Below are 22948 nucleotides of genomic sequence, written 5' to 3'. Positions count from 1 at the left end.
TGGGTCTTTGCTGCTGTGCCTGGGCTTTCTCTAGTTGCGGCGAGTGGGGGCTACTCTTCGTTGCGGTGCGCGGGCTTCTCATTGCGGTGGCTTCTCTTGTTGCGGAGCACGGGCTCTAGGCACGCGGGCTTCAGTAGTTGTGGCACGTGGGCTCAGTAGTTGTGGCTCACGGGCTCTAGAGCACAGGCTCAGTAGTTGTGGTGCACGGGCTTAGTTGCTCCGCGGCATATGGGATATTCCCAGACCAGGGCTCGAACCCGTGACCCCCGCATTGGCAGGTGGATTCTTAACCACTGCGCCACCAGGGAAGCCTCTGAATACTGACTTTTTTGTTTGTTTTAGAAAATAGTTATTTTTCATAAAAGTTATTAATATGTAATGGGTTTATTATTTTAAATTAATTTGAGTAAATAAACATTTGTTTTAATTTGTGATATGGTAAATATTAATAGATGTAACTCATATAAACAAAGGCTATTTGGAATTCTCAATAATTAAGAATGTAGGTAAGTGGACTGGAGACCAGAGAGTTTGGCAACTGCTATTTTAAAGTAACTCGTTATCTGTATCATTGACAAGATTACGGGTTGGTTCCATTGTTTATATATGTGGTTTGTATTATATTGCTGCTGTTTCTGAGAATATTAACTCAGTTTTAAAAAAATTGAAGTATATAGTTGGTTTACAATGTGTTAGTTTCAGGTGTGCAGCACAGTGATTCAGATACATATATATGGATGTAGATATATAGATAATATATATATATTCTTTTTCAGATTTTTTTTCCCTTATAGGTTATTACAGAATATTGAGTATAGTTCCCTGTGCTATACCGTAGGTCCTTGATTAACTCAATTTTTGTTCAGTTATGTACTGGGAAATATGTAGCAGTCAAGTTAACTAAAAAGGGAATTCATTGGCTTCGTCTGGAATCAGAGCTGGCCTCAAGAGTGCTGGATCCAGCGTCACAAGAAGCCAATATCATCAGGATTCTATCAAGTTAAGTAAAAAGGGAATTCATTGGCTTCGTCTGGAATCAGAGCTGGCCTCAGAGTGCTGGATCCAGGGTCGCAAGAAGTCAGTATCATCAGGATTCTATCTCTTGGCTTTGCTTTCCTTTCTGTTAGTTTAAGTCTCAGGTAGGTTCCAGACTAACTATTCTCAGCTTCAAGTTCAAGCCCAGCAAAGAGCTTTTTGTTTTCCCCCGCTCTGTAGTTCCAACAAAAGTCCTGGAGCTGTGTTATTAGCCTGACTTGGGTCCTCTCCCATCTTTGAAACAGCTAATGTACCTAAGAGGTAGCTCTGGTTAGGATTGGGATTGTCCCACCTGTACAGATGGGGAGATTCTCCTTGGGAAATCAGAGTACTGTTATAGAAGGGGAATTATATGCTGGCAGACAAAAAACAGATGTCAACTAGAGGACTTTGTTGATTCTTCTTTTAACAACCTTTAATTTATTCATTCAGAAAAATGTTAATTTTTAAATAAGATTATTTAAGGTGAAATTGGTGTACCAGTATGACATTTAAATCTAATCCCAATGGGTAAAGAAGAAGCACATCTCTAAATTTGTCCCTGTAGTTCATCTTAAAAGTTACCACGAAAAAAAAGTTTTTTGTTTCTTTGATTGTGTTATTCCCATCTCATATCTTTATAATCATTAATACCTGCACATAAAATTCTTTATGCTCTTGGAGGTTCTCCTCCAATTGCACTTATTTTGACAAAGCTCAATCTAGGCTGTAACTTGTACTGCAGGCAGTTGAACTAATCCTGTGCACCGACCCCTGCCCCCTGCCCCCTGCCCCAGCTTGTAAGCCTATGATTAGAATTTCTTTCTAGTGATACTTCACCAGACCAGGCTTTTTTTTTTTTTTTTTTTCTTGTTAAACTTAAGCACTTTCTCAAATATTCCCATATTTGATCCTTGACCAAAGTATCTATAACTTCTAGAAAATATACATGTTTGTTTCACATAGTGTAGTCAGTAATCCAAAAGTAAACACATCCGAGAAATAAAAAAATGTCAACATTCATTAACTAAAGTTTATGAATTTCCGTGAGAGCCTCTCAGGTCAGTACTCAGCCTTTTTAATTTTAGAGAGTATTTTAATTAATTTGGCTTTGTAGTCCATGGAGTTGCTTTTACACCTATGGTCAACTTCAGGTGACAGCTTATGTTTAACAGCAAGGCTAGAGACAAAACACAAAATAGGTAGATATAAGAACAAACCTCTGTCCCTTTTGCTGACTTCCTGCCTTCCATTACCCCATCGCTGTGGGATGGCTTGTTCTATTACAGTGATATTATCTAATACCTGTGTGTTGGAGATTTTCAAGTAGCCTTAACTTCTCTAATGAGCTCTTCAAACTCAGCATATTTAAAGCTGAATTTGTTACTTAACCTCTTTTAAATCTTTTCTTCTTTCTTTATATTCAGTTAACCTATCTAGGAAATAGGCCATCTTTTGACTCTCTCCTTTTTACTCCTTATACTTAGTTGACTAAAAAATCTAGTCTGTTCTACCTAGAAACGCCTTACTGGTTCCCCTTTTGTTTCCATTGCCCGTGCCCCTAATCTAGGCCCTGTCATTCTTCTGATCACTGTCTCCTGACTGGTTTTCTGTTCCGCTTTGCAAAGCTCTTCTCCATGCTCTCACTATAGTTTTCTTTCTAATACAGATCTAATGCTGTTATTCCTCCCCCTCTCTACCATAAACCTGCTCTAGACAAAACATCTGCACTCTTGTCCCTCTGCTTTTTCCTATGATTTTCCTTCAGCCTGGCAAATTCTTATTCACATGTGGTAGTTGCAAGTACTCTCCCGTCCATATTCTGATGGCTCTCTTCTGGCACATGGTTAATATTTACTTCTCTGTCTCCCTCCCCCACCTTGAAATTAGGCATGGTCCTGGGTTCTCAGCTTGGGCACTAGTGACATTTGGGGCCACATCATCCTTTGTTGGAGGGGCTGTCCTGTGTGTTGTTGAATGTTTAGCAGCAGCCCTGGCCTCCGCCCACTAGATGCCAGTGTACTGCCCTGCCTTCCACCTCCCCCTTCCAGTTGTGGCAGTCAGCATTGTCTCTAGACATTGCCAAATGTCCCTGGAGGGACAGAGTTGCCCTGGTTGAGAACCGCTGGCATGGCCATATGACTTGGTCCATCCAGTGTGAGCAGAAGTGATGGTCGTCAACCTTTAAAAGCCAGTGCATGAGTTACCTGTCTTTTCCCCTGCCATTTAAGGACATATGTAGAAATGGAGACTTTGTTAGCCTAATCCATGAGAGATGACAGTGAGCAGTGATGGACACTGCTGTTATGGGCATGTATCTGTGATTGACATATAGTTTATGCAGAAAAGAAACCTTTGTTTTAAGCTACTGATATTTGGGAGTTGGTTGTCACTGTGACATAGACTAGCTTAGCCTGACTGATACATCATGCTAAGACTTAGCTTACCTGTGGATTTTCCATGCATTCCTATTTCCAGATCACTTTAATTCCTACCTCTTTTAGGCATCTGTTACTTAGTGTAATGATATGTTGGATCGTCTGGATCAGTGGTTCTCAGTGGAGTAAGTACTGCCTCTTTAAGAGATGTTGTGGAAGTTACTGGGAGGGGCTTTGGTGCATGGGGGCTAGGGATGCCATCCTGCACGTGAGAGACTGTGAAGAATTTTTTGCATCCCACAACACTTTCAAATGCCCAGAATATTCATGTAGGAGGAAAACATATAATTAGCCTAGAACCTAACTCCATCTTAATATATATTCAGTTTTTGGGAATTAAGTTTCTCATAATTCATTTCTTTTTTTGTTTGTTTTTTAAATTAATTTTTATTGGAGTATAGGTGATTTACAATGTTGAATTAGTTTCTGCTGTACAGCAAAGTGAATCAGTTATACATAGACACACATCCACTCTTTTTTAGATTCTTTTCACATATAGGTCATTACAGAGTACTGAATAGAGTTCCCTGTGCTATACAGTAGGTTCTTATTTATCTATTTTATATATGTATAGTAGTGTGTACATGTCAATCCCATTAATTCAGTTTAATTGAAGTTGTTTTGTTTGGAACTTTATCGACAGTTAACTATTTTGGAAAATCCACGTCACCAACTGCAATGCCATTGTGCCAAAACAACACACCTGTCTTGGAAGGTCAGAATTTGTAGTTGTCATGTTTATGGTGATTTACTATATAAGTTTAGGCATCTGACCTCTTTATTATACTTTCTGATTTTGTTGATATGCCTGAGCATTTTTATTGAAGTACACACTTCGTTATATATTAATCTTTTCCCCCTTTATATTATAATTAGGGCATTGTTAAATTTTTAAAAAACGTAAGTAGGTTAGAACTTTGTTTCAGGAGAGCTAATGGGGTGATATAAATTATTTGTTACAAAAATAGGGTGTTCTCAAAAGTAGGGGTCCCCAACCCCCTGGGCCGCACAGCAGGAGGTAAGTGGCAGGTGACAGAGGGTAGCTTCATCTGCCGCTCTCCATCGCTTGCATTACAGCCTGAACCATTCCCTTCCCTCCCCCGTGCATGGAAACATTGTCTTCCATGAAACCGGTCCCTGGTGCCAAAAAGGTTGGGGACGGCTGCTGGGTAGCATTGAGAACCACTTTCTGATTATGTGCTACTTGTTTTTTTATCTGTAGTGTTTTGCTCCTAGCGGATACAGTGTTTGCTGAATTGGCCAATTTATGGTCCCCAGATTGCTTTTATATCCTGTTGCATTTGATTACCATAGCCAGTCTATAAACTTGGCAAGGCAGATATTGTTTCCATTTTATAGATGAGAGAATTGAAAGAGATGTTAACTTGCCCAATCATGCTGCTAGAGCTTTGATTAGAATACATAATTTTGTTTATACCAGTTCAGTGCCCTTGTCTACTATCATTCCATACCACTCTTTAAAAAATTATAATCTAGAGCTATTTAATGTAGAACAACACCTATATACCCCTGCTGGTATTATTTTTTATACAAGGAACTTTTAAATTATGTTTCAGGCACTTGTGGTCATAGGAATATTTCCACTAGTGTTCAAAGAAATGTGCAATTAAAACAGTTTCTGAGAAACTGTTAGGGCCAAAAATAGCTTAAATTTTAGAGGTGATAACATCCAACAGGGAGATTGTGATGAAATCGTTACAAACACTATAATTACATTATAAATTGGAACAAATCTTTTGGAATATAGTATCAGAAGATGATTTCAACAACATAAGTATTTGCATTCTTCAAAATTTGTTGCAAGGAAATGACACCAAATGAAAAAGCTGTAGTCAACTTGCAAGCATTTGCCTGGTATATGAAAGGAACTGTGCACTGTACTAGGAATTTTTAAGATGAGAAGGTGTTGCTGTTTTCTTCTAAACTTACGGCAACAGGGTGTGAAACAAATACATAATCAAATAACTATAATGTAATGTGTTGTAATCGGGGTGTGTGTTTAATTTGATGGAGGCATCAGGTAATATACTAGGGCACACAGTAAGCACACCAGGGAAGTAATTCTCCTTCAGTATTGTGGGGAGAGGAGACAGTGTGTTAGGGGAAACTCTTGGAGAAATTGGGACATTTAAGCTGCACTTTGAAGGGTGGCTAGGGCTTTACCAAGTAGATAAAATGGGACTGGATATTTTAGGCAAAAGAAATAGCCTGAGCATGAATCTGAAAGCACATGCAGAAATGCATTCATTTAACAATAAGAGACGGTTATATGTCCTAGGAATTGGGCATATAATGATGACTAAGACGAGTACACTCCCTGTCCCTGAGAGCTTTTGAAGTCTAGAAATTATAATTGTGAGGTTGGCATTCTGAGATTTCAAACTGGTGATTCTCTTGGGCCAGATGTGAGTTGAAGGTGGGTTTGGTTTGGCATACACAGTGGTTGCTCTTTCTCCTTCCTTCCTTCCCTTTCCCTGCAGGTGTGTTGCCAATACTTATTTTTGACATATAAATAGGCATTGAAGATGTGGCAGCTCAAATGCCACTTCTGCTGGAAGTGAGTAGCAGCTATTCACTTTATTTATTTATTTGGCTGTGCCGGGTCTTAGTTGTGGCATTCGGGATCTTTTTTAGTTGTGGCACATGGGATCTAGTTCCCCTGACCAGGGATCGAACCCGGGCCCCCTGCATTGAGCGCATGGAGTCTTAACCACTGGACCACCAGGGAAATCCCACAGCTACTCACTTTAGATGGACACGCACTTGTCCTCCTCAGTACTTTTCTTTACACCTGGCACGTTTTATTCGTTTATATAATTTGCCTGGCTCCTGTATGCCTTTGTGTTGAGTCCTGGATGGGTGGTTTACTACTGTTCCTGCCCTTCTAAATTTTCTTTGACAAATTTTAATAGGAGAAAATGCAGAAAAATACATAATGTGTTTTAGGAAAATCTCTTTTTAAAACAAAATAAACATTTTAGTATTCAGACAGTAGCTGCTTTTTACTATACATTAATACAGATTTTTCATTTTGTATGCTCTCCTTTTAATCCATGTTCAGAGAGAATTTAAGTAACTTAGTTTGGCCCACTACTTAGTGTGAGAGCTGGGATTCTAATCCAGATCTCTAACTCCAAAACCTACCAGGCAGGTAATCTTTGGTTATCTGGAAAGTGTACCCTCTGCATGTGGGCAAGTGGTTAAGAAAAACTGCTTTTTCTCTGCCTAGGTCAGGCATTTATGTAAAATAGATAACAATAGAGGGGAACACGTGTTAAATAACAAGTGATATAAATTTAAAGGAAGCCCAAAACTACAGCAGTGTCTGGTAGAATAGAAATTAAAATGACTAACGTAAAGAATCATGTAACTTTGTGAGAGAATGTAGGGGGTAGTCAAAGAAAGAGGTAGGTCAAAGATGATTTACCAGGCTTTCCAACGCTGGGTAATTGAGTGGAGTTTAAGCTGTACAAGTAAAGGTCGTCAGAAGAGGAACAGGTTTTGGTAGGGACTGATGAGTTAGTTTTATTAATTTGGTCGTGGAGGGTAGGCTTTTAAAATTCAGGTAAATAGCCAAAGAAAATAAAAGCAAAATAAGCATGGAATGCAACACCATCAACAAACAGATGAAAAACAACCTGGCATAAGTACAGCCTCCACTCCTGCTTTATCTCGTTTATTCTTAGGCTGATGGCCTTTTCTTATTCCATGTGAGATTTTGAGGTTAGATAAGTTAGTTTGTGTTATGAGTGTTGAATGGATTTTTAATTAATATTCATTTTCTATATTTTAATTTTTTTGAAAATAATTTACCCTGTTGCTTTTATGGGTAAAATCTTTTGAGGAATTCAGTGGTCTCTCTTTTTTAAAAATAATAACTTTATTGATATATAATTCACATACTATAAAATTCACTCTTTTAAAGTGTATGATTTGATGGTTTTCACTATAGTGACAGAGTTGTACAACCATCAATTTTAGAACATTTTCATCACTCCCAAAAGACACTCCATGCCCACTAGCAGTCACTCATCCCCCCGCCCAGCCTTTGGCAGCCACTAATCTACTTTCTGTTTTGGTCATTTGCCTGTTCTGAATATTTTATATAAATGGGATTATACAACACATGGCCTTTTGTGAATGGCTCCTTTCACCCAACATGTTTTCCAGGTTCATCCATGTTGAAGCATATATCAGTACTTCATTCCTTTTTATGACTGGATAATATTGCATTGTATAGACATACTCATTTATACATTCGTCAGTTGAGGGGCATTTGGGTTATATTTACTTTTTGGCTGTTATAAATGATACTGCTGTGAACATTTATGTACATATTTTGTGTGGACATAGGTTTCTGGTAATTTTGGATGGAATTACCAAGGGTGGGATTGCTGGGTTATATGGTAATTCTGTGTTTAACATTTCGAGGAATTGTCAGACTTCTTTCCAAGGTGGCTGTACCGTTTTGCAATCCCACCAGCAACATATGAGGGTTCCATTTTGTCCACTTTCTTGCCAATACTTTTTTTTGTTTTTTAATATTTATTTATTTATTTATTGGGTCTTAGTTGTGGCACGTGGGATCTTTCATTGCAGTGAGTGGGCTTTTTGTTGTGGCGTGCGGGCTTCTCTAGCTGTGGTGTGGGCTCCAGAGCGTTTGGTCTCTGTAGTTGTGGCACTTGAGCTCTCTAGTTGTGGTGTGCACGCTTAGTTGCCCGGTAGCATGTGGGATCTTAGTTCCCCGACCAGGGATCGAACTGGTGTCCCCAGCATTGCAAGACAGATTCTTAACCACTGGACCACCAGGGAGGTCCCTCGCCAATACTTTTTGTCTATTCTTTTGATTTATCCAAAATGTGGATGTGAAGTGGTATCTCTTTGTAGTTTCGATTTGCAATTCAGTAATGACTAATGATACTGAGTACCTTTCATGTGCTTATTGGCCATTCTTTTTTGGAGAAATGAGTATTAGAATCCTTTGCCCATTTAAAAATTATTCATTTTTTTATTGTTGTCAATGGTCTCTTATAACAAAGTTGTGTGTTGTTAACTGATAAACAGCATTTGGTACCAGGTGATGGTGAATTTTTCATGTGTAGTGATAGACTTTTAGGTTTAGCTAGTTGTTGATCAAGAATATTTTAAAGTGCTGGTCTTCATAAGTAATCTTTTTAAGAAGTTGTGTTAAGATTTTACTTTAGGGTGTAGTACAGTCGACAAGACTTGATTGAACATACCTCTATAATAATGAGAAGGCCTAACTTTAACATTTTGGGAATGTCAAAAACAGCCAACAGTTTAATTAAGTCATTTAAAATGCTAAGCACCACATTTTAATTATGTCCATTCAGTCTTTGACTTAACTGGAGCAATTCCATCTTTTCCCAAGAAATTGAATCTAGTTTGTGAAATGTGTTCTAATATCTGTGTCTCATTTTTTTTTTTTAGGTTATCCTGAATACCACATGTCTAATAATTTTCATTGCAACATTAGCTGTTGTTTTTCACTGCCTCCAAAAGATCAAAATTGCTCCGGAAATTGGAAACATATTTGATTTAAAAGAAAGAACTCACACATGGACACTATGTCTATTACAAACACACCAACAAGTAACGATGCCTGTCTGAGCATCGTGCATAGTTTGATGTGCCATAGACAAGGTGGAGAGAGCGAGACCTTTGCCAAAAGAGCGATTGAAAGTTTGGTGAAGAAACTGAAGGAGAAAAAAGATGAACTGGATTCCTTAATAACAGCTATCACTACAAATGGAGCTCACCCTAGCAAATGTGTTACTATACAGAGAACATTGGATGGAAGGCTTCAGGTTAGTCTTGTTCTAGAGGCTTTTCTGTATCTTCTGTAGTGGCAGATTTTTACCAAGTCTTGTTTCCTCTTAAGTTACTATGGGAAATCTAATGCTTGCTCTGTCTCTTTAGATATCATAGTACATCCTGTACCAGTACATATTATGGGAACACATGGAAGAATGTGTCTTCCATACAACAGAGATACAGCTTAAAACTTTTTAAATGTTTTGACTGAAAAACAATGTTCTGTGTAGAAAATTTGGAAAATAAAAATAAAAATCAGAAGAAAAGCCACATCTTTAGTAACTAGGTATTCATCCTTGTATCCTTTTTTTTTGGTATTATATGCACATTTAAAAAACTGAGTTATATACTCAGTTCTTTTATAATTTAGAAATCTGATATTGTATGTTCGGTACTTTTCATATGGAAAACAATCCAGAAGAATTCAAGCATATTTTTAATACTTGCGGAGTTAAAAACTTACATTTACAAATTTTCTTTACCTTTTATTTTCACTGATCAGATTTTTCATATAGAACTACATAATACATCTCCTGTATTTAATATTTTTAAAGAAACATATAGAAAGCTTATATTGTTAGATTAAAATTTTTTATTTCTAGATTTTAGGCATGGTTTCTTCTTCAAACTCGTACTTTTTTTTGCATTTTTAAAACCTGAGCATAAGCCTTGAAATCATACCTATGTTTATTGCTTTGTGACCATGACCAAGTAAGTTATTTTGAGCTTTAGTTTTTCTCATTTAAGAAATGGGGATTATAATACTGACTTTGTAGGACTGTAAGGATTAAATGAGAACATATAAAGTGTCTTGTATAACATGTGCTGTATAACTGATGCTCAATAAATGGTCATTTATTTTTCTTAGGTGGCTGGTCGGAAAGGATTTCCTCATGTGATCTATGCCCGTCTCTGGAGGTGGCCTGATCTTCACAAAAACGAATTAAAACATGTTAAATATTGTCAGTATGCATTTGACTTAAAATGTGATAGTGTCTGTGTGAATCCATATCACTATGAACGAGTTGTATCACCTGGAATTGGTAAGTAGACTTTGCTTTTATGCTTAGAAGCACAAAGGGAAAAGATCTCAATAGTGTTTTAATTTTTCTAAGTTAAATTACAAATTTGGAGATAGCCCAGGACTTCAGCTAAGGTTAAAGAATCAGACATTTATAATGAAATACAAATATTTAAATTTGAATTCAGAACAAACTTGTATTTTGACTGCCAAAACTAAGTATGCATAGTTGGTATTTTGCCCATTTAGAACATTGTTTTTGAAAAATAAGATGGAAAGCATTTATGCATTGTTAGATAGCATTTATACTACTATTCTTGAATTGAAATGGTTCATGGAAGTTTTGAATCCCTGGCTTAAATTTACATTCTGTTATTTTAAATATAATGGAAATTATTTTCATGTTTATGATTAATGTTTTATTTTCTTTTCCCCTTTAAAAATTTAAGATCTCTCAGGATTAACACTGCAGAGTAATGGTAGGTAATTCGTTTCTTGTAGCTTTCTCTTTTCTTTTACCCCATCCTCTTTATTCTTTATTGACCTAGAACTAGTTTGTGTGGGTGCTGGTAACATTGACAAGAAAAAAACTTACTGCTTTGGAAATGTAGATTTGCGGGGGGCATGCATCAGCATTTAAAACTGGATTTAAAGAGGCTGTTGGCTCTTTGGCTTTGAACTGCTGTTTATGACCGAAAGTAGTCTAAAAAATGTGATAGGGGAACATAAAACATACAAAAGAAGAATAGTTTTTGAATTGGTAAAAACTGGCTATTTTGGAAGAAAATCTCACAGAGCCAGTTTATTTTTTTATTTTTATTCTTTTGAAAATCCTCAAAGTATTTATTTTAATTTAAATGGGTATAAATAACCTCTGTTTGATAATTTCGAATCATGTGTAATATAGTTTAAAAACACCAAAATTCTCATTTTTCTTCATTTCAGCCTAACTTATTTTTATGAATGGTAATTTTATGAAGGACTTAAAATTGTGTACTATATTAATTTTTTTCAGTCTTGTTACATTTTGAGTAAATAAAACAAGGCTACTTTAAAGTATCTGCCAATCACAGATGTTCTAATCCTATTTTTAAAAGGAGAGAGTGTTTTGAGGTGCGGAAATGTAACATATGGGAGGTGTTTTTTGTGTCTAATATTTGAGGACAGAGGTCTGTTAAAACTTTAGCTCTGTTTCTTGGAACATGTTAATGAACTGAAATTTCTGTAAGAACTAATTAATTTGCAGAGAAATTCTGATAAAAGAGCCACTGTCATCTTAGTAAGGCGTGCCATTGTTTTGAAGGCAAATTAGTGGCTCAGCACCTCTTTCGTTGCAGAATCTTAAGAGGTGGGTCTTCAGAAATATCATCTGACCTTAAAATTTAGGAAGAGCATGGAAGTCTACTTGTTTTTATTCTCCACTTCTCTTCCATGTCAGTAATAATAAAGGAAGACTCTAGTGCCTTTTAATACTTGTTAAGGGTTAGTTGGTTTCTGAGAACAGTGGGCTGATAAGGGAAGCTGTTGTGGTGGTCTGAGAAGGGTAGCTTTAAGATTGATTGGGTAAAGCCCAGTCTCTTCACTGCACAGACGTTGATATCATATCACCTCTTTTTGAAAGTAAACACTCTTCAGATCTTCACCATTCTCCATCTATGTTTTTGGAGAATGAAAGCTTTTAGCTCAGTGGGTGTTAGGGGTTGGGCAGCTGTAGTGATAACTATATCAGAATCTTCCTGGGGGGGGTGGTTGTGAGGAGATTTGATTCTGAAGACTCATTACACTGCTTCCTGTCCTAAAATACTGCTGTTATGAGTGCCTCTTATTGATGGGCTTGTGTGGGTTGATAGCCCCATTTAGTTGCTCTAGCCCTATATTCAGCCTTATGGATCCCCCTAGTGGTGGCTTTGTAAAGGCTGGCTTCAGTGGCTTCTTTCCTCAGAAAACAACAGGTGTTTCTCACAGGGCCTTTTAGATTTGGACAAAGAAATAATATAAGGCCAGGTAGTTAAAAGTTAAGCAAATGGGATAATTCCTTCACTTTTGAGTTGGGATCTTGGTGGTAATCATTTCCAGCCTGTCTCATCTCTCTCATGAAACTTTCCATGACCACATTGACTTGTGTGTTGATTTAAATAAATATTTAATGAGCATGTATTGCCTGGTACTGTGTTAGGTTCCAGGGACGATAAGATAAAGTATGTTTTTTCCACTTGAGGGAGCTCATAGTCTAGTGGAGGAAAGAAAAGGTAAATAGGACAGTGACAGTACCATCAGACAAGCTGTGACCTGCTTGCTGGTGGTAATAAAGAGCAGAGACCTAGGATGAGCTCAGTGTCTTCAGCTTTTCTGTCTGCTATGTGTTCTTTACTCCTCACAGAACATTTTACAATCTCTATATACACGTATGACCGCTCTAAGGGTATGGTTAAATCATAATAGCTAACACTTTCTAAGTATTTATTTTGTGTCAAAATAATTCACAAATACTGTGTCATCATTCTTATAATACTCCTACATGGTAGGTGGCATTATTTACATTTTATCAGATATAGAGACTGGTGCATGGAGAGATCAAGGGACTTCCCCAAGATTAGACAGCTAGGAGGGGCTGGAGTAATTTGTGCTCACTATTAGATATTTAAACAATAGAAAAATATCATAGAAGACTGTAAGCTCTGTGAGGGCAGTGATCTTTCTTTTGTTTACTGTTGTATCCCAAGTGCTAGAACAGTACCTGGAACATAGGTGCTCAATAAATATTTTTTCAGTGAATTAATTTGTTGAATGCTAGTCCATAAAGAGAAATACTTAATAGTTTGGTGTCTGTTTCCTGGACTTTAAAAATATATACTATATGTTTTTTTTAATCTTATTTTTTTGAATAGGCAATACATGGTCCATAAATCAAAATACTATAAAAAGGTATACAGTGAAAAGAAGTGCTCCCACCCCTGTCCCCATTCCCCCCTACCTCAGGTAATCACTTTTATTAGTTTCTGGTGTTTCCTTCCAGGGTTTCTTTGTGCAAAAATACATGTATTATTTCCCTTCTTTCTTACACAAAAAGCATATTGTGCACTGTACGGGACCTTGCTTTTTTACTTATATGATTTTTAAAACATGAGTATGATCATAGTGTACAGTAGTGTTTTATAACCTACTTTTTTTCTCTTGGCAAAAGTATATTGCAGACATCTATCCTTGTTGATACCCAGTTTTACCTAAGAAACTTATGTTTTAAGTTATTTGATTAAAGAGACCTGTAGACTGGTAGAAGTCCCAGACTTACACTTGGGAAGGTTTAACCAACGTATTAGGCAAGAAAAAGTTATGAGGCATAACTGTTTAAAAGCAGAATTCAGTTGTTATTTTCAAATCTTTCTTTTTTTGGGGGGGGGGGCAGTGGTGCTGCATCATGTGGCTTGTGGGATCTTAGTTGCCGACCGGGGATTGATTGAACCCGGGCCACAGCAGTGAAAGCACCGAGTCCTAGGCACTGGACCACCAGGGAATGCCCAGAATTCAGTTGTTACGATTGCCCATTAAGCCAAAGCGTCAACTGAAAAGCAGAAATAATGAGTATCAAGTTGACCAGCTATATCCTCAAATCAGTAACTTTCTCCTTATGTACTAGCAATACCAATATCTTGGTAAAAAGATCCCAGTCACTATAAACAGCAAAGAACCCTAAAATTTCCAAGAATTTAATAGAGATGTCAGGATCTATATGCAGAAAATCATAGGACTTTGTTGAAGAGTATAAGTTTTTAAAAATTGAATAAATACAGTCATACCCACTTTATGTCTCAAATGATTTTTTTCTTTGCATTTTTATAATTTGGCCAACATTAGTGGTGAGTGGTTAGATCCACTTTTTTTACTGACATATAATGATATGTTGAGCTCCTTTTGGTTATCTCTGTTTCCATAGAATTTTCTAAAGAGAAACTCTTCGTAGTGAAATTTATGGGTCTTAAAAATACCAATGTCTTCATTACTTTTGATGCATGAAAAAGCCCTTTAAGAGATTGTATGTGGAAATCTGAACAATAGATTATTCTTACCTCTTTGAAATATTCTCAGTTTAATAAAAAAGTAGCTGTGTAACTAGTTACTATTTATGTGTAATGGATTTTTTCAAAGATTAACATAGAGAAAGATAAGGAGCATTATATGCTGATTCTCAGTGAAAAGTGAATGTCTTTTTGTGGACTGTTAACTGCTCTAAGAAAAGAACCTAGTGTTAGAGTTCAACGGATTATAAAATTCTAGGGTAGTGTTAGTTTAGATGCAGTAAAGCGTTGTTTGCTAAAGACAAAAAGCAAACCCCAAAACTATAGCCTAAAAAGAAGTGGGGAGGTTCTGGGCAGAGAACCATTGATTATTATAAATGCAGTTTCAATTTTCCTTTTTTTCCTCACAACAAAGCCAACTAACTATTCCCTGGTTTGTTCAAGAAAAGGTGTTATATCAGCTAGAGCCTGGCTTTGCTTATTAAGGTGTAACCACGTGGGTGAAAGATGTTGTTTATCGAGTTTTTTCACACTACATATTTATCAAACATCATTATTTGGATTGGGTTTCTAGAAGGAAATTTCAGTTTGACTTACCAGTTGGGATTTTTCTGCTCATTCTCATCCTTTAGGGGACATTCAGTATACTTCACTTTCAAAGAATATGTTACTTAACAGTAATTCTAGATCTGGAATTGGATAGCTGTCAGATCCCACTCATATTTTTACACCGTGAAATTAGCAAAAAGATTTTAAAAAGTAATTATTTGATCTCAATTTGGTCGTCTTAACCAGGTAAATATTTTCCCCAGCCACTTGATTTTTTGTCTACTTTACGTTGTGTATTTAAGGTGATTATTACTTTTAGATTATTAATCAAGAAACTAAAAATACCTCTTTAGGACCATTGCTGGAGGTTGTTGGAATATAGTCTACCTCAGATTTCAAGGAGTCAGTCAGATTGATCTGATGCCACTACCTCTAAATAAATAGCTTTTGCTGATAGAATAGTATGCTTTATAAATAGTACGAGAAAATTCTGAGTTAGACTGATATACACTATAGTTGATTTTAGGTGTTGTTATATTAGTTATAAGACTTTTTTTTCTGGGAATAGAGGCTTATAAGATTTTAAAATATGTTTGCTTTTCTGTATAGCTCCACCTAGTATGTTGGTGAAGGATGAATATGTTCATGACTTTGAGGGACAGCCATCATTATCCACTGAAGGGCATTCAATTCAAACCATCCAGCATCCACCAAGTAATCGTGCATCGACGGAGACCTACAGCGCCCCAGCTCTCTTAGCCCCATCTGAGTCTAACGCTACCAGCACCACCAACTTTCCCAACATTCCTGTGGCTTCCACAAGTGAGTTGTAGAGTCACATGTAGTCAGCAAGATAAATTTTCCTAACCATTAAATATTTATAGGTAGCCACTTGGAGGAAACCTCCAAGTAAGTGAAAATTAAAATTACTATGGTATCTTTCATAGGTAAACAAGCATTAAATAGGTGTTTGAGTTGTCCTGGAAAAAAATGGTGTTTGTAATTTATTTAAATGTTCTTATGTTGATGTATAGTCACTTGGAATTTAAGTAATGATTTAAATTAATGGTGTAATTTGTACCTTATTACATGCAGAAGTAAGAAGTCTCTTAAGTTTTCAGATTTATTTTAGAGAAATATTTAAGTTACCAGCAAGTAGTTTTGAACCAAGAGGTTTATAAAAATCTGTGTTAATGGAATTGCAAGCTTTCCTCTAATCAGTATTTTTATTTTGCTTTACTGGCAGAATATTACTTTATAATAGTCATCTCAGTCTCCAGTTGTGCAGACTTAGAGAAAGGAATCTTGACAAATTTGTTTGTAACATATAACCCTCAAGATAGAAGTTAAGTATTTTAGTCAACTTTGAAATAAAGCTAAATTCTGTGTATCTAACTTTATTTTTTTTCTAACAAGTCTATTTTCAAAAGATTCTTCCCATTAAAGAGGTACTCACCTTCTCTGCCATGTCATGGAGGCAGAGTGCTATTAGGTTCAGCTTTTCTTGGGGCCTGGTTAAGGAAATAATGACCTTATTTTCATAGCCACCAAAGGTTGGACAGTTTTCAACTTGGCAAGTTGAGTGGCCTTTTTTTTGTTTTTAAATTAATCACAGAACAGGGTCTTGGCATTTGTATTGTGTTATTTGTACCTGCTTGCTAAGGAGATTGTATCTAAGCCCACATCAGCAGTGAATTGTTGATAGATCTGGACTGATACTTTGTTAGTTGATATCAAAGGAAGCATTATTCTGTTTACTTTAACATCAGATCAGATTCAACATAGAAAGTTGATCTTTGGAATAAATGGAGGACTGATTTCTACAATTGAGTTTCAAATAAAGTATACCAAATTTCCCCCTCTTTAATTCATTTTACCTCTTCAAACAGTATCTTTTGGATTTGCTACATGAGATGACAGTCTCACTATAGACAGCATATTCCAAGTGGGCCATATAGGTTAAACACATACTTTAGAACATGAACCTTTAACCACTTGGTGCTTCTGTTATCTGTCTACTCTTTATTCACCAATTTGGGAATATAGTTGACAAACAGTGGGTAGGGAAGGAGAATAAAAGAAGGTACTTACAGCCACTTGAGCATAGATTAGTGCCGCTTAACCTCTGTTGATACTACCTGGAGGTTGAATTTGCATGCCTTTGTTGATGCTTGCTAAAGTGACTTCATTTTAACTGTTACATTCCCTGGGGCCGAGTCCTATTCAAGATCAAATAAAGTGATATGAATGAAATGTGGATAATTTTGTCTTGGTGTTTTTTGGATATATTTTCACAATGAGTTATGATTACCGTAAGTTTTAGAATTTGTTGCAGAATGTTTCCTTAGATCTCAAAAAGTGTATTGATAAAATTAGAAGAAAGAAAAGAAATTGGACTAAAATAGGGGAATTGGAAGACTACATGAGCTGATTTAGTTGTTTAATTTCATTTTATGTACTTGGAATTGTGTAATGGAAATACTCAGTACAGATAACTGCAGTGGGCTTTATGCTAAGCCCACTTTATGTTCATTTGGTACCTGAATATCTTCAGGGTTTCTTTCTAAATATCTGTAGTAAATTAAAATAATTTAATTTCTTCTGCATAGTGACAATTTTTGTAAGATAGCTAAGAGTATGTAACATGTACAGTTGTTAAAAAGCAAGAGTAAAAATGTAATTAACCTTTAAAGATAACCTGCAAAAATTTGAGGGGGATGAATAGGATGGTAGCTGAAAACATCATCTTAAAAAAAAATAATTTAGGGAGTATTGAAGTAGTCTCTTTAGCTTTTAATTTTGTAATCTTAGCCTTAAGGAAATGTGAGTTGTAGAGAGGAGAAAAATGTTCCTTTTTCTTGATACTTTGAGCTGTTCATTGCATATTCGAGCAATGGTGTCATTTACTTACTCTCTTCTATCTGATTATACTCCCATATAGATGAGAAAAGATTGAGGTAATGCCAGTAACAAATAACAATTATGGAATTTCATTGCTTTCCAAGTGAGATCACAGTTGACTTAATTAATACTTGCTTGAAGAAATTAAGCTTTTTCTGTACAAAAAATAAAGCCTTAAAAATGTAAGCAATTTCTTAGAATGGTTTTGAGTAGAATAGTTCTCCTGGTATATTACATACAGAGAGAGCAACTAATTTCTTGTGAATCCAGGAGTATGATAGTGTTCTTAGAGGCAATTCTTGATTTTTAAAAGCACATGAAAAAATTTCAAAATAGACTGACTTTTTGTTTTGTTTTGTTTTAACTAGCAGATGCTGTGTTGATTGGACAGTGGAGCTTACCTTTTTTTTTTTTTTTTTTAACTTTCCCACCTTACCCATCACATTCCATTTAAAATATTTGCCTGCTCTCCTTTTCTTTGATCACCCTCTAGCATTCTGCCATTACCAGTACCAGTGCTGATAATAATGAACTTTCCAGTTTTCAACATTTTCTTGAGCCTGGACTTTTGGAGTCCTAGTCAGAAAGGTCCAGAGCTAGATGGAGTGGCTGGGAGTGAGCTGATGTGCTTCTGAAGAAGTTATTATGATAGGCTAGACCTATAGTGCGGTTTTGCTGGCATTTGAAGAATATTTGTGAAGAAATGGGCCAATAAAATTAGCTAGGTATTACTTAAAGATAGAATAATTTTGAACTTCTTCAAGTTAAGGTTTGCCTTTATAGATGACTGTAGGGTTTTTTATTATATAAGCCATGGGTGAATTCCACTTTTTGCTCATCTTTATAATTGTGACTATCAGATATAATTGATCCTTCATTTACTGTATAAAACCATAGGATTGCCTCTATAAATGTACCATATTAATGTCTTCTTGTTCCTCTAGGTCAGCCTGCCAGTATACTGGCAGGCAGCCATAGTGAAGGATTGTTGCAGATAGCTTCAGGGCCTCAGCCAGGACAACAGCAGAATGGATTTACTGGTCAGCCAGCTACTTACCATCATAGTATGTATATGCTTTTTAAAATCTTCTAAGTAGTTGAGAAACAATAGGCAGAGTTTATAAAAGCAAATTAATCCATGTGGGCCTTAATTTTTAGACAGCACTACCACCTGGACTGGAAGTAGAACTGCACCATACACACCTAATTTGCCTCACCACCAAAACGGCCACCTTCAGCACCACCCGCCTCTGCCGCCCCATCCCGGACATTACTGTAAGCTCTTGTGTCTGTTGTAAGGGCCTTTTCTTTTTAAGAGCTTTGTTTGCTTTCTGTTTTTTAAAAAATGTTTTTACATCTTTTATTCATCTTACAATTTAGTTTCATTAAATGATTAGTGCTTTTCAGTATTTTTTGTAAACAGTTTTATTTTTCATAGTTATGTTATCATACCTTTGTTTTAGAGGATTGATATTTACAAAATACTTTTATTTCTTTGTTGCTGATATTTCATTAACACCACATTGATTGCCATTCATTTGCTTGTTTGTTTTGTGTACGTTCTTAGATCTCATGTGTATCTGTATATCCACCCTAAGTGGATTGAAACTCCTTGAGTGTCAAGATCTCAAGGTTTCTCTCACCACAGAGTTCAGCATACCATAGACACTCAGATGTTGACTCTGTCATTCCTCTACTCTGTGCAGGCTTGATTGGGAGGGATACCCTACTGATAACCATAGCTTGTAGTTTCAGGCAGAATAGGAACATTGTTCATTTGGCCTAGTAAAATCAAGAGTATAAATCTTTCATATATATTAAATCCCTTTTCCTCCATTATAAGTTTAATAATACCAAAGAAAACTTGGAAAATACACAGAGGAGTAAATAAGAAAATAAAAATTATCCAGAATCCTACTACCCAGAGATATCTACTTCTAATATTTTGTCACATTTTTCCTTCCAGTCATATAGTCGGGTATATATATAAATTTGGGGGGAGGAGGACATCAGACTGTGACTATGTTGTTGTACCCTGCTTTTTTACAGTTATGTTACTATTTTTCCATGTCTTAAGAGAATGTAATTTTTAATGGCTGCCTGGGCCAGCATAGTTGTTAAGGGTGCTGAGTTTGGACCCTTAACTGGCTGTGTGACCACTGGCAAGTTATTTAACCTCCCTAAACTTTAAGGGTAGTAATAGTAGTATCTATCTCAAGGGATGTTGTAAGAAGTAAATGTAATAATTCATGTGAGGTGTTTAGCACATGTCTTAACACAATAATCTCTCAGTTATGTTAGCTACTGTGCCATTTTGTAAATATTCTTAATTTAATAAACCATAAACACTTGTTTTAAAATGGACCTAACAATTTGAATTCTTATTATATATTACATTATGAATTGTACTGTATTACATGGATAATTTATAATTACATTAAATTTTGCATGTACAACTATAGTAAATTGTTTAACAGTTGGCATACAGCACTAAAATGTTGGCTATTAAATAGCTACAAAAGTAATTCAAGAGTAGTTGCTTATTATAATTATAAGGTAAACTAAGCTTTTAAGTTCTTAGACATTACATAAGCTTGATCTAAACAATTCCTAAGGTATGATAGTTATATTTAAGGTTTATTAAAAGTTTCAGCATTGGAAAACTTTTAATAAATGAAAATGGGATTTTTATTGTCTTTTCTTTAGGGCCGCCAGTTCACAATGAGCTTGCATTCCAGCCTCCCATTTCTAACCATCCTGGTAAGTGTATTTCAAAATGAATTCCCTACATTTAGCTTTTCTTTATGGCAATTGAAACACATATACACAGAGAGGTTTTAATATAACTGCAGAGTAACTTAACTTTTCAGATAAGTACAATACTCATTATGGCATTAGTTAATCAACAGTTTATGAGTAACCAATATAAGCACACATAAACTGTACATATTTGATTCTTTTTAACTGTCTCTGAAAGAAAAGACAAGAACTGCATTTTCAGCTAAAATATAAAGTACCAAAATGCCGGTTTTAAGATGCATGTAATACATAAATATGCAATAGAAGAAGCTAGGTTTCAAAATAGAACAGCTGTAAAACTGTAGCTTAAAAAGCCAGGAAGAATCTGAAGTAGATGCTGAACAGAAAAATAATTCACTGTATCTGTCTTAGAAGATAGATTCAGGAATCTCTGGTTAACTGGAATTTAGAAACTATTTGCACTAAATTATGTTCAAAAGAGTAGATCAAATAGCTAAGTAAACTATAGAAGTAATAAAACAAAGTTTGGAAATAAAAGAAAATATTGAAGGCTTCTTAACATAAACAGTGGATTTTGATTTGCTTTTCTTCCCTCCATCCTATCATATCTGTTTTTCTTAGCTTAGAAAGATGCAGCTATATAATTTCAGTTCATCACCTTAATTTTCCCCCTAGTTTTACAAAAATTTTATTATGGAGAATTTCAACATATACCAAATACCAATACAGAAAATCCTCCTCATTGTACTCATTCCTCAGTTTCAGCTATTATCAACTAATGGCCAATCTTGTTTCATTTATACCCTCACCTACTTTTCATATCCTTAACTATTATTTTGATGGAAATACTATATAATCATTTGATACATAAATATTTCAGTATATATTTCCATTGAAGATTTTTTTAAAATATAACTACAGTAACCATAATGGTCAATTTAAAGAGTAACTTATAGTTCCTCAAATAGATACATAATTTTCTTAAACAGTGTTCTGCTATTTATTATTTATGTTGGTTCTAACTTTTCTTCTAGCTGTTAAAGAAAAAAAAACATTGAGGGTAAGATCTTTATGCTTATAATTCTTCTCATATTTCAGTTTCGGGGATTTGAAGAATTTCTGGATCAAAAGGCCACATTGCTTTAGTGATCACATCAGAGTATGAGAACCAGTTTTATCATGCTCACCAGCGGAAGATGTGATACTTTAATTAACTTTTACTGATTTGGGAGGCAAATATTTGTTTTGATAAGGAGAAAAATGCTGGTGGGACAGAAATATTTTTTAACGATACATATTTACTAGTTACATGTTTTAACATACATATTTTAAAATCATACATATTACTAGCTAAATTATCCACTTAAGTGGATTTTCTGTATGTTATTTGCATATTTTTGTTTTAAACATTTTTTGTGGGTCAAGGGGTCTTGCCTTTCTATAAACATTTTTATTAAGAAATGTAATAAACAGAAGGTACATAAAACCAGTATACATACAGTCTGATGAATAACATTAAAGCCAACACGTGTGTAACCAACACCCAGACTGAAAATTAAAACATTGCAGCACCCCCAGAAATATTCCCTCCCCATGCATTTTGTCTCAGTGAAAAACTTTTCATCTCCTCCTGCAGAGATAACCACTATCCTGCTTTTTATGGATTTTATTTTTTTGCTCTTTGAAAACGATGAATGCATCCCTAAACAATCCAGTAGTTTGGTTTTACTGCTTTTTGAAATTATATAGATGAAATCATTGTATCAGTATCTTAATTCGTGTTAATAAATATATTGTGTTAAAAGAGGGAAATCTAGAGTCTTAAGAATGAGAATTTTGCTGGCTTCAAGGCAGCATCATTGAGAATCAGTAGGGACCCCTGGCAAATCGGGGGATGTGGTTCTCAGTGTTCATATGGCTTGGCAGAAGGTGGTCCACAGGAGTAGGGATAATCAGGGCTCTGAAGAAAGATCTACCGTGGATGAATGGTGGAGTGGGGTTGGGAATGGTGGCATTTAGCTAGTTATTTGGACTCCGTTTTGGATTCAGCAATTGCTTTGGCCTCTTGATGGATTTACTTCATTCTCATGGTAGAACTCATGTTGAGGCCTAACAGCTCTTGGTGGTTAGGGAATAGCATTCAGTAGTTTTGAGGATATGCATCTGTAGGACCCTGCACTGTCATTAAAGCCTCTGTTTTTGAGTAGAACGGGAAGTGACTTAATGGCGAGGATGATACTGAAAGGTCTTTGTCCATGTGGTTGTGGGAGGGGTCAGCTCTGCGCCTGTACCATTAATGGAGTCAGCTTGTTGGAACCCAGCTGGCTGTGAACTCTCTGACTGAATACGGATGGGCCCCAGAAGAGTTCTACCTCACAGCTGTTCTTCATTTC

At 35.8% G+C, this 22948-nt stretch overlaps 1 protein-coding gene across 3 annotated transcripts in view; it reads left to right on the top strand.

Annotated features, from left to right (window-relative positions):
- SMAD4 (SMAD family member 4) overlaps nucleotides 1-22948 on the top strand; it is a 57268-nt gene that overhangs the window by 6368 nt on the left and 27952 nt on the right. For all 3 annotated transcript variants that reach the window (XR_009005015.1, XM_057526255.1, XM_057526256.1), the window contains exons 2-8: nucleotides 8925-9301; nucleotides 10177-10351; nucleotides 10779-10808; nucleotides 15504-15716; nucleotides 18740-18859; nucleotides 18954-19070; nucleotides 20502-20555. Coding sequence is in view for 2 of the 3 variants with exons in the window: in XM_057526255.1 (XP_057382238.1) it covers nucleotides 9053-9301; nucleotides 10177-10351; nucleotides 10779-10808; nucleotides 15504-15716; nucleotides 18740-18859; nucleotides 18954-19070; nucleotides 20502-20555 (958 nt within the window). In the remaining variant the exon portion in view is untranslated. The remainder of the gene's footprint in view (nucleotides 1-8924; nucleotides 9302-10176; nucleotides 10352-10778; nucleotides 10809-15503; nucleotides 15717-18739; nucleotides 18860-18953; nucleotides 19071-20501; nucleotides 20556-22948) is intronic.

This window comes from Balaenoptera acutorostrata, chromosome 13, assembly GCF_949987535.1.
Source record: "Balaenoptera acutorostrata chromosome 13, mBalAcu1.1, whole genome shotgun sequence".
Classification (NCBI taxonomy): Eukaryota; Metazoa; Chordata; class Mammalia; order Artiodactyla; family Balaenopteridae; genus Balaenoptera; species Balaenoptera acutorostrata.
The sequence above is the reverse complement of the archived record's forward strand: the minus strand, read 5'-3'. Positions and strand labels throughout refer to the sequence as shown.